Consider the following 18,179-nt stretch of genomic DNA (forward strand, 5'->3'; position numbering starts at 1 on the left):
TGTGTGTGTGTGTGTCAAACCATTCTGAAGAAAGTACTGTGGTGCTGCAGAGACGTCCCAGCCTACTAATCGTATCCAACTGACTAAATCCTCGCAAAAATCCCACTATAATCACTTTAATTTGAATATTTTTCGATGAAAATGAGAATGATGATCCAAAAATGACCATTCCCTCCAATATTGTAAATCACATTGCAATTGCAATATCAGTAAAAAAAAATTAAAAATCGCAATCAGATATTTTTTCTCATATCGTGCAGCCCTATTTTTAAAAACTATTTTATGACATTTTATAAACTAAGCAATCAAAAAAAGAAATTGACACATTCGTTCATAATTAAAATAATTGCCAGTTGGAGTAAAATTGGTGACTAGAACCATTACAAATGAAGATGGGGTTTGATTTTACCTAAATGGGCCTAACAGCTTGTAATACATCAGTTTAACCAACTTAAACGATTAACAGGCTCCGTTTTGGCATCGTATATAACCTTCCATTTACTTTAAAAGACATCAATTTTCCAAGATCATAAAAGATTCATCTTCAGCAATGAATGTGTGGGTTTTGTTTCTTTTGGAATCCTGAGCAGCATTGCCCTTTGTCCTTGATGTGCAATTCAAACACCGTCTAAACGGTCTAAATCATATTCATTTGTACAGTGGGGATGTACAGCTGTGACCTTTTCTATTGGCAGGTATCAGTCGTTGCTCTCTTACCGCAAAGTGGCTGCAACACTTGGAAATGCCCATATTGTTTGTACGTTTATTCGAAGGAGGCTTTAAACAATAAAACCCACGCAGAGATTTTCGTAAGCGTTCTTAGGAACCTTCGTTCTGGGAAAGTGACCAAGTCGTGACCAAGTCAAGAGTTGCAGCCGGCCTCTCAGCGGAGCAGCAGCTCCCCTTTGTTGGCTCATTCTGAGAAAAGCAGTGTGCTGCCAGAGGAGCGCTGGCTCAGGCCGCCAGCCCAGCCTGATTGGATCATCCCAGCACCACTCCGTTCTCATAATTTCTCGCTTGGATGTCAGCGGAGGACAAACAGTCTGGGGTGAATCGACAGCCGAAGGTGCCTGTCGGTGGACACCTGCAAAACGTTTCCAGAAAGCTCTGATGGATGACCTGCAGCAGCTCAACTCCTCTTAAGGATTATTCCTGAGGACTTCTTGTCTCTATAGAAGAACACATTGAATTACTGCCTGCCGAGTTATTTTGTCTCTGCTGTTGCTTACTTTGCTTAGCTGTCCCCTGAAATGGAAAACTCTGGAAATGACTGAGACATGACTCCCTGATACTTTGACTTTCCAAATATTTCATTTATCTCTGCTTATCTTGGTGAATATATTAATTCACATAAAACCGTGAAAATAGCCCAAAAGACTAGAGCTACTGATGTGGTTTGTAGCGTATAAAAACATGTTATTAGCAACATATAGGCTTATGATACAACTTTAAGGGATTCATATATATACTTATACTAGGGGCGTGAATCTTCACTGGTCTCACGATTCGATACGATTATATATACGATATCCCGATGCATCACGATATACTGCTTTTTTATACTGCTACACGTGGTTTTCATCAACAAATTCAAGAATGAACTTCCGTTTTCATTGCATCTGCTCTTAAAAACAATACTTCCTGAACGTAGCGGAGTCTGAACACAACGGACAAAAGGCAAAAACAAAAAAGCTGTGGCTGGAAAATCAACAAGTAACATCAGTAGGCAATAATCAATTAAGGTCTGTCACTGCATCGATGCAGAACCGCCTAGATGCAATGATGCACCCCTAGCTTATACCATGGCCACTTGATCTTTTTCTTTGCTTTTCTGTTTTAAAGGAACACGCCTACTTATTGGGACTTTAGCTTATTCACCGTATCCCCCAGAGATAATATAATATAAATAAATAAATATAAGATAATTCTAAGAAGGCGAAGCACTGCTACTTCTGCTACCTGGGCGGAGTGATATTACTCCAACTCTGAGCAAACTCCAGGCGAACTCTCTGCTCCTCACCACGGGGCTTCTCAGGTGCTGCGAGCAAATCACTCCGCCCAAGTAGCAGAAGTAGCAGTGTTTCGCCTTCTGAGAATATAGTTCCCAGTATGTATAGAGTTAGAAGATGGCTGTGTCTCATGTGACCTTGTTATTTGTACACGCTGTGACTATACAAATCACAACATGTAAATAGGAACATGTTGGTGTTATTTTGTCACTTATTGGGAGCAGTATGCTAGATGGAGCCGGTTACCTCCAGGATCTGTGCTAAGCTAGGCTAGCGGTGTGTGCGTCAGACAGAGTTATGACACGCACGGAGATGAGAAGGGACGTATAAATATAGCTTCTGCACCCCAAAAGTCCTACCACTTGCTTTGCCACGCAACATCTAGCTTATAAAGGAGTACAACATTTATTCTTGGTGAAATGATTTCAACTCAAGGTCCATTTAGTAGCTTTTCTGGAGTTTTTGATCATATCACATCAGCAGACTTCTCGTCCAGAAAGGACTACGTTTCAAAAGCCTTAGGTAGGAGTTTTAAAATCCTGACAAATTTCGAAATCAGGTTGCATCATATACATAAGAGAAATTTCAAAATATCAAACATGTTTGAAATTGAATTTACATGGTTCTTACTTTTTCATTGGTTACACCAACAACCCAAGTTCCAAGCTGTTTGGCTCATCCGCACTGTTGCTGTCTTTAACTACAGTCTAATAATGAAGATTTAGAACGGCAAACAAACACAGGCATCATAGGTGTTCGGTTATACTGTGTTGTTACTAGAAATTAGAAAAATAATTTCCAGTTGCCATCATATAATATCACATTACTCAAAACCGATAACCATCAAAATAGAAATACTGTTTTACTGTAATTGAGTCTTGTAAGTTTGTATTTTTAACGCATTTGTTCAATTGCCACCAACTTTAGATGACACATGCACATTTAAACTCTGATTGATTTAGCTAAATCTGATGGCATTGCCCCAATATGTGGCACAATGAGAACATGATAATTTACCAATAGCGTGGTGGTCAACATTTTTTTTTAAACATTTTTTAGCCTGGGAAAACCCTGATGAACTTCCGGCAAATTAGAGATTTGCTCTGCAAGTCCGTCTGGTCTAGAGCCCATTCAAGCCCATTTCCAATTTTTCCAAATCGAGGCACCAATCACAACCGTTGAGGTTGGATTTTGGTGTTCTCCAGAAACTAGCTGCCTCTGTGTGTTTTGATGCAGATTAAAAACCTTTTCTATGACTAGAATGACAAAATTGGAGGATTGTGCAGCCTCAGTCAATGTATGCAAGTGATTTTGAGTTTCTGACGATTGAATTTGTCACCGGCAGGCTGAAGTCAACGGGGACATCACCACCCTGGACCTGTCCAGCCTCATCTCCCAGACTGAGTACGATGTGGCCATCACACCGATCTACGATGTGGGACCCGGAGTCCCAATGCTCGGAAGCGCCATCACAGGTCTGAATCTGCTTTTCATTCTTGTCTTTTTTGTTCATCCAGAAAGAAAAAATGCATGGCCAGGGATTAGAGAGAAAATACGGTAAAACTATTCTTTAACTACGTCAAACATGACTATGCTGACAACCCCTCTCCAGTGCCTGGACAGTACACGTGTTGAAGAGACGTGTATTGTGTCTGTGATGGTGATGAGTTCTGTATTAACTTTGACTTCACTTCCCCTGCTGGACTGAAAACAGCTTCCAGAGAGGCTGGACTCGCACTGTGTGATCATTTACTGCATTGGCTCTGTTTATCGCTAGTCCTTTGTGAACTGTGGAAAAACACACACCATGTTTGTGGTGTTGTGAGGACTCAACATCATAGATTTTGTAGCACCTAACACTAAGCTAACCTGGTTCCAGAGCCTTCAAATGACTGCCCAACATTCACTAAGTGATTCAAAAATATCCGGTGTTGCTTATTGACAGGTCTTTTTTTCCCTGGTTGGAGAAACAATCAACCAATCTGAGCTTTGTAGGCAGGTTTAAGAATAGGGATGTCGTCTTCCTACATAGCTAGCTACATTCATGAGACAAAGCAACAGATAAATAAGCAGGAAGGTTTTGGTCAAAAGTCAAAATATAGAAATAACAACCATTTAACTGACATATTTCTTTGATTTATAAGTTATAGCTTTTATGTAAGATTAAATATAAACATATAAGCACATATACAAACACAAGCACAAACATATAAGCTTTTGTGTTTATAGAAAATAAAAATCAACATCGGCAGGACGGATATGCACGTATTTCAGCAATTTTTTAGGTAACAAAAAGAAGACATTACAGAGCCGGGGGAGGGAAGTAATATTCCAAGAAACAACTCACAACAACAACACTCTTTAATCTTGGATATTCGATTCGATAATCAGAGTTTTTTCACAGAATATTTTCCCCCAGCTCCGGAATTTTTGAATGTTCTTTTTGTCCCCATCCCAACAAGACATTGTCTAACAAGAACACAATGTCCGACTGAATGAACAAAGTGATATAAAAATGGAGATTCATTCTGGATACTCTACAGCAGTGGTTCTCAAACTTTTTTCAATAATGTACCCCATTTGAATTGTGTTTTTAAGCCAAGTACCCCCTGACCAGTGATAGATTTACCAAACAACAGCCATATAACTGAAAAACATTTAAATGCTGATGAAACAAGGCAACAAAAAACCTAAAAACTTGGAAAAGGTCGATAGAAAGAAGGAAGGCAAGAATAGGTGGAAAATAGTATCAAAAACTTAGAAAACAGCGACAGACACACACAAACAGTAGAAAGAAGGAAGACAAACTTGACAAAGTGACAAGAACCTTGAAAAAGGCAGAATTGTTTTTTGAAAAAAGCGACAAAAACTTTGACAAACTTGGAGAAAACTTGAAGAAGACAGTAGAAAAAAGGAAGGAAGGAAGGCAAGAACAGGTCGAAAATAGTGACCAAAAAGCGACAAAAACGTAGAAAAAAACGCTCTACAGTGTACTTCAACCTTCACCTTAAACCAAATAGAAGTGAGGGCCAAATAATATGTCCTCACTGTCAAGTTAAAAAATATGGTCCTTGCAAAGACAGCAGTACAAGACCACACACACACACACACACACACACACACACACACACACACACACACACACACACACACACACACACACACACGTTGTCCTACACAGTGCAGTCAGCTACAGTAAATAGCCTTCATATGATGTTGCCTCATCTCTCAGACCTCCTCGTAATCACCAACACATCTTTCCTCCGTCTTGTTTCTGTCTGTATAAACAGATGTCGTTCCTGCTCCCAAGAACCTGCAGTTCTCTGAGGTGACCCAGACATCGTTCAGAGCCACGTGGGAGCATGGGGCCCCGGACGTGTCCCTCTACCGCATCGGCTGGAACAAGAAGGGCGAAGGCAACCCCCAGTTTGTAAGTTAGCCAGTATGGGCCGGGATAGCTATTTTACTGTGTTAGCTACAGTCTGAATTCAAATGCAGCCTTTTGAAAGAACAAAGTCAAGACAAAGACCAGACCAGCAAGACTTTTGTTCCGAGACCAAAAAAATAAACAATATTTGTCTTATCATATTATAGTGCTTTTCTAATTCTGGGAAAGAAACTGAGATGGACAAAGACATGTTTCCGAAAGGTTTATAGTAGTGCTGTCAGTTAAACGCGTTATTAACCCATTTTAACGGCGTCAATTTTTTTGTCGCGAGATTAATGTTCTTTTTGGCCTAGCAAACTTTTTAGTTTTTTTCACATGCTGTTGCAACAACTAGTAACGTTAGAAAAACTACAACACCACACCGGATCTAGCTAGACCGGAAACAAAACAACTTGTTTGGGCTTGCGAGCCGGCCAATGAGTAGTAGGCTAACGTTACGTTTTGAGTGGATGGCGAGCGCGAGACGCCAAAATGGATGCCAATAAGATTCTGAATGGAAAGTTTACTTTCAAAAAGTTGCCAAATGGTTCCATTGACAAGACCAAAGTGATCTGTGAGTTTTGTCGTTGTGAACTGAGCTATCATCGCAGCACGTCCAGTCTGAAATACCACTTGATGGCCAAGCACACAGCTGATGGTCAAGCACTCGGCTGATGGCCAAGCATACAGCTGATGGTCAAGCACTCGGCTGATGGCCAAGCACACAGCTGATGGTCAAGCACACGGCTGATGGCCGAGCATACGGCTGATGGCCGAGCACACAGCTGATGGCCGAGCACACAGCTGATGGCCAAGCACACAGCTGATGCGAATGCTCCGCCCCCTCGTCAAAGCCAGGCGACAAAAGCACAAAGCAAGCCGATCCACTTTTCCATGTTGATAAGAGCATTAAAATGAGAAAAAATAATTGGACAAAAAGAAATCAAGGGACATTTAGAATAGATAAAAATGTGCGATAAATTGCGAGTTAACTATGACATTAAATATTTTAATCGTTTGACAGCACTAGTTTTTAGAAGAGTTTAGAAATCTAACTTAGACTAGACATCTGGCATCTGGACTTGTATCCAGATTGCATCTGGATTTGTTTTTGTCCTCTTTACTTTTCCCTTTGTCATCAAAAATGCATCTTGAGCAGCTGGATAAACTCTCCAGTCAAGTTCTGTGTCTTGAATTATGCAAATGAGCTTTGCTTGGACAGCACCGTCTGTCTACAGTGACACTAAACATCTGGTTTGAGTTGCCTCAACCAATGGTGAAGGTTTTCGCCTGCAGCCTCAGTATTTTATTCTTCTGAATAAAACTGCAGCAGTGCAGCTCTGAGTTCAGGTACTGCTCCGACTTTCTGATCTTCTTGTAACAGTCCAGCCTCTCTAACATGTAGACTGGGTCGGTTAAGTTACGATTACGAAACTGGGTTTGGTTTGGTTTAAATGAAACATTTGTTCTGTAGAAATGTCATCTACAAATTTTCTTATTACTGAAGTAAAAAAGAAGACAAGAATGATCCGTTGTGGTTTCACAGGTCCCTTAAACTGACATGCCTCTCAAAACCCAGTTATTGTGTTCGCCAAGGAAGTAAAAAAAAAATCCAGTTCAGCTGAGGCAACAATAATGCTCTCTTTGTTTTCTTCTTATTTTCTTCTTGTTATATTTTGGCCCTCCAAGTTTGTTTTTGCTCCCCCACCCAGCATACACATGTGTGAATGAAATCCATACCAGGTTGTTCATTGCAGTCTTAGTTCAGCTCCATATTTAAAATGATTAAACTTTCTTTATTGGTCGATTGGTTTATTGGCTGCAGCAAAATGCTTTTCGTCTCAGAGGTTGGGTTTAAATGAAACACACTGAAGGATAAGATTTTTCTTAAACTTTATTTTCTGTGTTTATCAGTCAAGGATTTCCAATCAAGGGTTGCACATCTTTTTAAAAACAAAATGACTTATTTCTGTTAGAAGATGCAGGAAGTTGTCGTTCACATACACTGAATCAACAGAAAATATAGCTAAATCAATGTCCCTAAAAAAAGAGCTGCCAAGTTTTGGTTTCTAAGGCTCCAACTTCTCCAACTAAAAGTACAAGCTTGTAGTTTGCAGTTTCATAGTTTACCATCCATAGTGTTTGATTGACAGGTGATTTCTGTAAATTGAGGTTTAATGAGCATCAAGCACAAAGAATGGAGTTGAAGGGAAAACAAGCATCACACGAATTTGGACTACATAGATTGAAGAAAACACTTCTTTCTGAACACATCTTCAACGACCTTTTGGAGGCAAGGTGACTTTACAGAGTTCATGCAAAAGATCGCTCTCCATCCATGACTTTGATTCTTCCACCCCATTTTAATTGCTGAGGATTTCTTGCTTTCTTTCTTTCTTTGGGCGAACTATAAAGGGTCTCCAACTACATTAAAAAAATATTGTTTTTGATGTCCTACTACCATAACATAAGACACTGTTAACATACTTCTTTTATTCTTCTCGTTCTGTCTCCGTCACCAGGCCATCATGAATAGCGATGAAACCTCCCACGTCCTGCAGAACCTGGACCCCGACACCGAGTACTCCGTCACTGTCACGGCCATCTACCCCGATGAGTCGGAGAGCGAGGACCTGATTGGAAGCGAGCGTACATGTAAGTGCCCACGTAGCTCTATCAGCTCCCAAAAAAACAAACATTTTACACTCAAAGAATTCACTTGACATTCAAATAATAACGTTGTTGTTTTCTCAACATCTCTTCCTAGTGTTAAAGGATCCGGATGGTATGTCATATGAGAAGGACTGGTTCCTTTTCATTGTGTTGTTCATGATTTTGTGTGGAATTTGAATGTGGACCATAAGAGACAGTGTTAACATAAACACACTTTTTCTTTCTTAACTGCATGAATGTGCATTTCAGTGTTTCACTGAACGTTCACACCACAAGCAACGCAAGTAGATAGATGTTTGTTGATTTTCTGCAAACAAAGAAACTTTGGTCACGGCTGCCTTTTTACCTTTTCATCATTTTGTTGCATCAGAAACCAACTTAACTTTAGGCTTAGCTGAATAATACCTGACCATGAAGACAAAAAACACTTGTATCTGTTGGTTAAAAAGCAAAATCTTATTCCGACACGTTGAGTTTTGTTTTAACATTGAACATTTAAAAAACCCTAGCAGTAATCAAGACAGTTGCATGATGCTGGACAAACTATTTCGCTACGTATATTTTTGTTTTGGGCACATTTTGTTTTTTTGGGGAAATTTTCCCCCAGATTTGCTTCCAAGTAAACATGCAGTAGATTGTGGTGTGAACGTAGATTTAGGGTTTTTAATGCAAAAAGGGGTTTCATGTAAACTTGTAACATGTCGCCCTCCACAAACCTCCATCCATGTGAATGATTGTTTTAATTCCTCCATCAGTCATTTTGGTTTTTTTTCCCCCATCCTTAACCATTTTGTCATCATAACATTTCTGTTGTCACAGTTTGATTCATCTCACACCGTAACGTCATGTCATCATTCATCAGTGGTCACCTCAGTCATCACATTAATGTTATTGCATGTTGTTGCATTATTGTAAAGTGTTTCTGCTGTAGGGTTGAAGCTCAGTGAACTTTTAAATGAACAAAATCAGCAAGACTTTAGTAACATTTACACTCTAATTCACCTTTCATAATTTGATTTAGAATTTTTTATTTTTTTATTTGTTAGAATTCTAAAATTTGGACAGGCTATAGAGCCTATCCAAATTTATTTGGTACAATATCAACATTTGTTATATCAAACCACATATGTCAGGGCTTCTCAAAGTCTGGACCAAGGTCCACATCCAGGCCAAACGGTAAGTCAATTTCTGACCCAGGCCATACCTCGCGTATAACATTTTCTATTTAGAAATAAATTGACTATTGAGCAATACATTATTAGTGATGTTGAACATACAGTAGTGATGTATCGGACCATACTGGTACTGGTATTGGTACAAAAGTTGACAAGGAAAACTCGGTGCTCAACTTGAATGTGTGTTGCTTAAAAGTTATTTCGTTATCGCTAATTGTTCCAGACCTTTGACTTTGAATAAAAATTAGATGCGGACCTTTGAGTAATAAGTTTGAGAACTACTGGCGCATGTATATCCCAAAGCTTAAGGGACATTTTGCAATTTGCAGGCACACTTGGCACTAACTGTAATTAGGAAAAAAAACAGCTCAATAGTTATTGATGTTGACAGATTGAACTGTTGAGATACCAGATTTAAATTCAAAGTAATTGACCTCCAGCTCTGCTCTGAACAGCTTCATACTGCTGCTCCTGTTTTGCTGCTTCTATCCTCAAATTGACCCTTCCAGCTTTTATGACCTGCGAGATTGTGGAAGCAACACCATCCTCACCATCATCATCCTCACCATCATCCTTACCATCGCTAATCCAACACAACTGACCTTTCTGTTTATCTCACTGGATTTCCCTGTGTGCTCCCAGTGCCCGCTGAGCCTCCTCGAAACCTGAGGGTTTTTAATGCCACCACCTCCACGCTGACGGTGAAGTGGGACCCCGCCCCCGGCAACGTACAGAACTACAAGATCACTTACAAGTCCGCCGCTGGAGGCGAGCCTCTCTCAGTAAGTTCACTGCTCATTTTACGATATCTAAAACAAAAATGTTAGATACAAATACAGTGCTGTCATCGGCGTACATAATAGAGTAGATATGTCCTGTTTGCACAAGTTAAAATGTGTCGAGAAAAACAGGGACAGAAAAACTAACAAAAAAATAATTTAGCTATTGGTTTATAGATTGTATAAAAGTTATTGGGAAAATTTCAATATTGTGCATTCCTAATTTTAGATATACCAGAGTCTCCTGGAAAATAAAATCGTAAAGGCAGTATATTTGATTTAAACTCAATAAAACATTTTTTTTCTAGCAGGGTTAACATAAAATACTTTCCGCCTACACACACACACACACACACACACACACACACACACACACACACACACCATTTCATCCAAAGACGAAAGCTGGAGCTGCTCCAATAACGTTGAACAATAGAGTGACTGCAGAGATTTCTAAAATCTAAGTTTTTACATCCAGATTGGCTTCAGTTCAAGAACGCCAGGAAAGAAATCCCTCTGTTCCATTAGCACATGGCTGTGAATGCACACTGGGTATTATCTGTTTGTGCAGGATTAGAGGAACAATATGACTGAATTCCTTTTTAGGGTGGATTTTCCTGATGGTTTTGTAAAGTGAGGTTTTGTTCAACTCTTTTTGGGGTGCGGTGGTGCTTTTTGACCACCGGGAACATTTCCAACGGGCTTTAGCTGCTTGATGACAAACCGATGGATATCTCAATGTGATGGGGAGCTTTAAAACTGTCAGTTTGCAATACGGGTCCCAGCGCACATATAGAAACAAATCAATTATGAACTGTTTGAAATGATGGGAAGTCTTCCTACTCTCTAGAGATATACTTTCAGGATCTCCAAAATGGAAAAAAGCCATAAAACTCTGCCGGGGCAGGAGCTAAAATGATATAAAGGCAAACACTGTGTCGTCCCCATGCATTTTTGTTGAATAGATCATTTAAAATAAGCCATGTCTGAGTTATTTAGAGATGACTGCAAATTGAATAAATCAGGAGCTAACACTGACAAAAGACAGAAATACATTTTTCTTGTATGTATCTGTAAGGCACCAGTGGTGGAAAAAGCCCTTTATTTAAGTACCAAAAAAGTCCTGCACTGGAATTTATTCATGTAAAAGTACACAAGTATCAGCAGTAATCTTAAAGTAAACTTAAAGCACCTATTTTTTAAGACAATTAGAGTAGTTTTTACGCTGTGTGAAACCTCCACTTTCAGGGATTCATGGACCTTTATGTTGGCTAGATATTCAAATGTTTAAAAGTGAAAGAAAACCGGAGTGTGTGTTTGCTTAATGGGTAAAAAACAAAGATAAATGTCTTCAACAAATGCAGAAGAAAACACAACTTTCACAAAACAAGATCTAAAACATATTCCAGACAACATAACCAACAAACAACCAAATTAATGTCATGATAAAAGACAAATCTAAATGTGCAAAACTATGGCCAACCGTCGGATAAATGTGGTTTTAGAAAAAAACATACAATATTTCCTCTAAACGTAGAAAGTCTCCCAAAATGGAAATATTGAAGTGAAGTAGCAGAACCCCAAACTGCACTGACTCAGTTACAGTACATGCAAAGCAAAATCCCTTGATTGACATCACCCTCACACATCTCTGTGACTTGATGATGATGATCATTATCATCTTTATCATCAAGTCACAGTACAGATGTTTGACAACAAAACATTCAATAAATCAGGGAACAGATGTTGCCAAAGACGTTGCATTTACAGTACGAGCTGAATGTAAAATCTCTCGTCTCTCGCCTCCTGAGATTCTCCAAGTTGTCCTGAAGGAGTTCAGCAGAACCTCCAGCGCTCTGCGAGAGAACTCCCTGGCCATTGTGAGCTCCTTCATCCAAAGTTTGACGTTTGGTTTATGACACCATCTCGCAGTTAGAGGAGTCCCGCAACCGGCCCGCCAAGCTCGCATTCCTGCACGATGACTCAACAGTGATTAGCGCCTGGAAATAACTTTAAAGGAAACTATGGGCTGTATGAAAAGAATTTCAGTGAGTTACACATTTTGATCGCGTCGCTGAGATGTTATGACAGTGTTCCCCCAAACAAAGTGTCAGGGTGGAATCATGATGTCAGCAGTACAAATGTGTCCAATGGATCTCTGATCCCCTTCGCGGCGTAGGTCAGATGTGTACAACAGGGGACTCAGAGCATCTGGTGTCGTCTGCAGGCGTGTTGTTTTTCACATTATTTATATGAAACCAGACAGGATGTTTGTTTGTTCAGGAACTCCGGGTGTCCTTACTGCTTTGAAATGTAGAAAAATAGTAAATTTCCACTTTGGGAATTGTGCAAAAAAAAAGAAAAACTGCTGTTTTCTTAGGTCCAGATCTGTGCTAATGATATATGCTCTGTTACTGAATATAATGAATATTTACAGTCAAGAAGAATGATAGCTGTAGACTGAGGTGGTCTTCCTGTAACTCACAGTGAAATAAATCATACTGGACACCCACAGAGATAAAAAAAACAAACTAGAAGGGCTCTCGGATGGTAACTGATTGTGCAATGGTAACTGAGGTGAAAAACGATTTGTGTATCCACCCCGTGATTTAGATCCAATCCCAAATGTAATGGGTTCTTCCGTGGCTCATGGCTCACCCCACTCACTAGAGCACCAAATGTGGATTAATCTGCCGCTGAAAATAGTCCCCAACAAATGCACTATTTCCTCCTGTTTGTTTGATGAAATTAATAATAATCAACCTCAGAAACATCCCTTCAGCTCTGATGAAAGTAAAATAAATACATATTTGAGTAGTCATTTTTAAATCAGAAGTTACAGCGCCCCTTTCTGAATGGATTTAACCGGTGACTTATGTTCCAACAACACATTTAATAGTTGTTGTTTTCCTGCTGCAAGAAAATAAAAGATCACTTCAGGTTACAGTAAAAAATGTCTTATTGTAGTCAGTCAATTAAACAATGAAGTAAACGTTTTTTCTTCTTTAATTTGTGGGGAATCTTTTTTACATAAATACAATAAAATACAACAAAATAATAAATAAATTCTTTCATTTGTTGTTCAAAAAATGTAAAACTTGTATGACGACATAGCTTCTGTGATGAATACAGTGTCTTGAAATGAGCAGCTCAGTTACCTCACGATTAAAAGATCTTCTCACAAAATGTCACAAGTTTGATTTCCACAGGAGCCAAATACCTAAAATACTGATGCAAAAGTGACGCTATAGCCTCTGCAATTTATCTCTTGGCTACCAGGCAAACTGTTTACACCCTCTATGAATGTGTTTACAGTGTGAGATCAATTTCATGATATACTGCCGAGCTGTTCGCTCAGGATTTCCCAAAGGCCTGCTTGGATTCCCTGCCAGAGAAATACTTTACATACTCATGTGTAAACAATGTAAACTTTGCTGACATTGTGTCCTCAGGAACAACGGTCACACTGCGAGTTCTTGTGCATTTTAGAGTTTCAGTTTAGCTTTTGGAAGACAGAGCGATGACGGCAGGGATAAGTGATTACACATTAAGATGCTTCTCTCAGCTATTTTGTAGATTAGAGTCTTTTCTGTTTGTTTCACTTTTGATACAGGATTTCATATATTTTTGTTCTTGTATTTAATGACCAGAAGCGGATGAAGTATTTAGATCTTTTACTTAAGTAAAAATTAGCGATGGCAGAAAAACTTTATAGTGCTCATATTATGCTTTTTGGCTTTTTCCCTTTCCTTTACTGTGTTATATATCTTTTTTGTGCACATTATAGGTTTACAAAGTGAAAAAGCCCAAAGTCCCCCCCAAAGGGACTTACCATCTCCAACAGAAAACACTGTTCACAAACTGCTCCAAACAGCTCTATTGTAGTCCAGCCTTTACTTCAGAGACAAACGTGGTCACTTTGGAACACACGTTATAATGCTCGCCTAGCTGCTAGCGTGGCACGCCCTCATACTCTGCTTCTGACTGGCTAGTAGTCCTTACCTAGGTACTGTCAGGACACGCCCTCATACTCTGCTTCTGACTGGCTAGTAGTCCTTACCTAGGTACTGTCAGGGAACGCCCTCATACTCTGCTTCTGACTGGCTAGTAGTCCTTACCTAGGTACTGTCAGAGCACGCCCTCATACTCTGCTTCTGACTGGCTAGTAGTCCTTACCTAGGTACTGTCAGGGCACGCCCTCATACTCTGCTTCTGACTGGCTAGTAGTCCTTACCTAGGTACTGTCAGGGCACGCCCTAATACTCTGCTTCTGACTGGCTAGTAGTCCTTACCTAGGTACTGTCAGGGCACACCTCATACTCTGCTTCTGACTGGCTAGTAGTCCTTACCTAGGTACTGTCAGAGCACGCCCTCATACTCTGCTTCTGACTGGCTAGTAGTCCTTACCTAGCTACTGCGCATGTGCGACTCCCAACAAAGATAAAACAGAAGTGTGATGTCTCACTCTGTAGCTAAAACAGAGAGCTCAACACACAGGGTGAAAAGAGGAGCTGCATCAATGTGCAATACAACAAATATGTTTTTTTTTTTTTTAATTAAACTATGTAAACCTGTGAACCTGAAAATGAGCATAATATGAACACTTTAAGATAAATATCAAGAGTTTCATTTTAGCCCCCTTTAAAATATTACAGTTTTATGTAGATTGATAAACAGGGATTTTTAAACTGCTTTCCTGAATAAACTTATCCTGAAAAATAAAGATGTTATGTCAGTATTTGCATTCATACAGCTTTTATTTGATCTCTTGTAACTTTTCATGTTGAAACGTCATGTTTAATGACACCCAGTGTTTTCCCTGGGTTCATCGAAGATTTAGGTGCGTATATTTGGCGGAGGGGTTTAAGGGTCTTTCGACATAATTTTGGACCATTATTATCCCCATACCTGTATCTAAAACTTTGGAATAGCTAGAGCAGATCTTAAATAACTAACACTCAAAAAGCTTAAAGACAAAGCTCGCTAAAGGAGTCCAACGATCATTAGACCTGAGAAAAGTATTTTAGTTAGTTTGATGCTTTTTCAACATTTTTGGCGTTTTTTTCCGCTGTTTCTGGCACATTTCACATTCATTCAGCTTAGGTGCTGACAAAAACGGCTCGGGTGCTGCACCTAAGACTTAATATGGCAGGGAAAACCCTGACACCACTGAGGACACAGACGGGAGCGTATCTTTGTTCTCCAGCTCAATATCCTCTCGATACGACACATTAAACGTCCTATGACATGCTGCTTTTTGGATGCTTTTACATAGGCCTTAGTGGTCCCCTAATACTGTATCTGAAGTCTCTTTTATATAGGCCTTAGTGGTCCCCTAATACTGTATCTGAAGTCTCTTTTATATAGACCTTAGTGGTCCCCTAATACTGTATCTGAAGTCTCTTTTATATAGACCTTAGTGGTCCCCCTAATACTGTATCTGAAGTCTCTTTTATATAGACCTTAGTGGTCCCCTAATACTGTATCTGAAGTCTCTTTTATATAGACCTTAGTGGTCCCCTAATACTGTATCTGAAGTCTCTTTTATATAGACCTTAGTGGTCCCCTAATACTGTATCTGGAGTCTCTTTCCCAAAATTCAGCCTTGGTGCAGAATTACAGCCACTAGAGCCAGTCCCACAATGAGCTTTCCTTAGGATGTGCCATTTCTGTGTCTGTAGCTTTAAATGCTATTGAGGATATGAGATTTGGGGGGGCAAGGTGGAGGGTGGGGGTGTGGCCTTGACCAACTGCCACGCTTCGCTCGTTTTCAAGCCACAATGCCTCTCTCTTTCTCATGGGGGGGCCAAATTCTCTGGTTGGGCAAAGCAGAGAAAGGGGAGGTAACCTTCCTCCTTATGACATCATAAAGGGAAGATTCCAGATCGGCCCATCTGAGCTTTCATTTTCTCAAAGGCAGAGCAGGATACCCAGGGCTCAGTTTACACCTATCACCATTTCTAGCCACTGGGGGACCATAGGCAGGCTGGGGGAACTCATATTAATGTTAAAAAAAAAAAAAATTCATGCCATGGGACCTTTAAGGAGATCTTTCGCCCCCAAAATCAAATGTTTAATATGTTGAAATCACTTTCAGATATAGCCTACTGATGTTATACTCCTTGAAGCCTATTGTGCGCTCTCAAATTTGCAGGCAAGACCGACTTCTTTATTTTAGACATGAATATCTTCACAGTGGTTGAACAGATGTTTTTACCATTTAAACTACATTTGAAACATCCATCTCTCTCTTCGCTCTTTTGCAATTTGAACTGTGAAAATAGCCCTTACCAAGCTCTTACAATGTTAGTTTATAACGAGAGGCACACTTGCCTGGGAACATAGGCCCGTGGGAACACATGGATGAGCCCGACACATGACTCAGTGCCAGAGACTTGTCTATTGGCTGCGTCAGTCTTGTTCATGCGTCAGCCACTTTGATACACTGCTGTGTCGCTGTGAAGAGAAAACGTTTCTGTTTCCGCCAGTGAGTCTCACTTGCTGACATGTTTCCTGTGAACAGACGCAGGTCGGAGGAAAGAAGACCACTGTCATCCTGCCGAAGCTGGAGCCCGACACGCTGTACTCCGTCACCGTGGCCGCCGTGTATCCCACCGGCCTCAGCAAAGACATCAGTGGCGAAGGACAAACCAGTAAGAGTCAGACGTCACAAAGAAAATAGCTCTCACTGTGCTGCAGATGCTACTTTCTGCTACTCCTGTATCTCACAGTGGGGAAGGAAGTAGTCATACCCGTGGAAAAGTAAAGCATGTATTTAAGTTAATATATCAACATCAAACATCAGTTTTGCAGAAATCAAACCAGCTGCTGAGAAGAAAAAAACAAAAAAAAAATACTTGCACTGCAAAATACAAAAGTTTTGGATTGGCTGTGGATAGATAAATGGGTTCAAATCTTTAAATGAACATGTAAATTATTATCATTTGGTCTGAAAAGATCTTTAGATGTCACTTAAAACCATGCGTCTTCAAATGAAGTGGTTTTCAGATATTCTTAAGGATTTCAAGTGTGCCTTTACAGGCTGAGGGAATTTCAACTTTTTAAGGTAAATAAACCCCTAAAAAACTAATTGGATTATCTGAAAAATCACAGAGCAAAGAAACTGATTGGTTTGTTTTTTTTAGCTCATAGAAAGTTGATGTTTGGGAGATGATGGCATGGTTTTCAAAGGACAGTGACAAAAAGGATAAGAAAGAATGAACAAAAGTAGCAAGGAAGAAAGTATATTGTAATGGTGATATTTTATGAGCTTATTTCATGTTGAATATAAAGTCTTTACCTGCAAAATAACCCCGATACTGCAGCTTTGAGAAACATGTAGTGCTGTAAAAAGGACAGTAGAGAATGTGCTAAAAGATAAATTACTAGTACTTCAGTGCAGTTCAGTAAGTGGAGTAAATAAAGAGACTCGCTGCTAATGAAACGTGTGTGTTTCTGCTGCCTCAGAGCCTCTGGGTGGAGTGAGGAACCTGCAGGTGTTGAACCCCACCATGACCACCCTGAACGTGCGATGGGAGCCCGCCGAGGGCCGAGTGAAGGAGTACAAAGTCATTTACGTCCCGGCCGCCGGAGGAGCTGAGAGCATGGTAGGACTGGTAGGACCCCCATCCGCTTCCTGTCGGCTGGCACTGTGCAGCGTTGAACTTGAAGCTAAATTACTCACCCATGTGTCTGAACACGTCCGGCACTTTTAAATCCTTAAAGCTCCTCTAGACTCAAAAATGTGCTTCACCATGAATGTTATGTTATGTTATGTTATGTTATGTTTTTCTCTTTGTTATCATGTGCCAAAACCACCACACCTTTGATTTAGTAATGCATGTTAATAACAGCTAATTTAATGAGCAGTTTTCATTTGGCTAATGTGTTTATCGTGCTTTGTCAAACAGCCCTCAGGCTTACCCGCTGCAACCAGTCGGTTTCTGTTGGACCATAAATTGAAGTGGGCAGTTTGGGGGTTAACTGCACTGTTCATAGGCAAACTGACAGCTGCTGATGCTAAGCATCCTAAACAACCTTTTATAGTTATTTCCAGTGTTGTAATGTATTGTACTTAAGTAGAATTTTCACGTATCTCTACTTAACTTCGTTATTT

The 18,179-nt window shown here is 40.0% G+C and overlaps 1 protein-coding gene across 1 annotated transcript in view; it reads left to right on the plus strand.

Annotated features, from left to right (window-relative positions):
- The window catches only part of col12a1b (collagen, type XII, alpha 1b), a 160,396-nt gene that overhangs the window by 60,851 nt on the left and 81,366 nt on the right, over positions 1-18,179 (plus strand). The window contains exons 26-31 of the mRNA XM_078274565.1: positions 3,355-3,484; positions 5,300-5,439; positions 7,959-8,091; positions 9,927-10,066; positions 16,587-16,716; positions 17,531-17,670. Coding sequence (XP_078130691.1) covers positions 3,355-3,484; positions 5,300-5,439; positions 7,959-8,091; positions 9,927-10,066; positions 16,587-16,716; positions 17,531-17,670 — 813 coding nt within the window. The remainder of the gene's footprint in view (positions 1-3,354; positions 3,485-5,299; positions 5,440-7,958; positions 8,092-9,926; positions 10,067-16,586; positions 16,717-17,530; positions 17,671-18,179) is intronic.

Source organism: Sander vitreus, chromosome 18 (assembly GCF_031162955.1).
Source record: "Sander vitreus isolate 19-12246 chromosome 18, sanVit1, whole genome shotgun sequence".
Taxonomy (NCBI): Eukaryota; Metazoa; Chordata; class Actinopteri; order Perciformes; family Percidae; genus Sander; species Sander vitreus.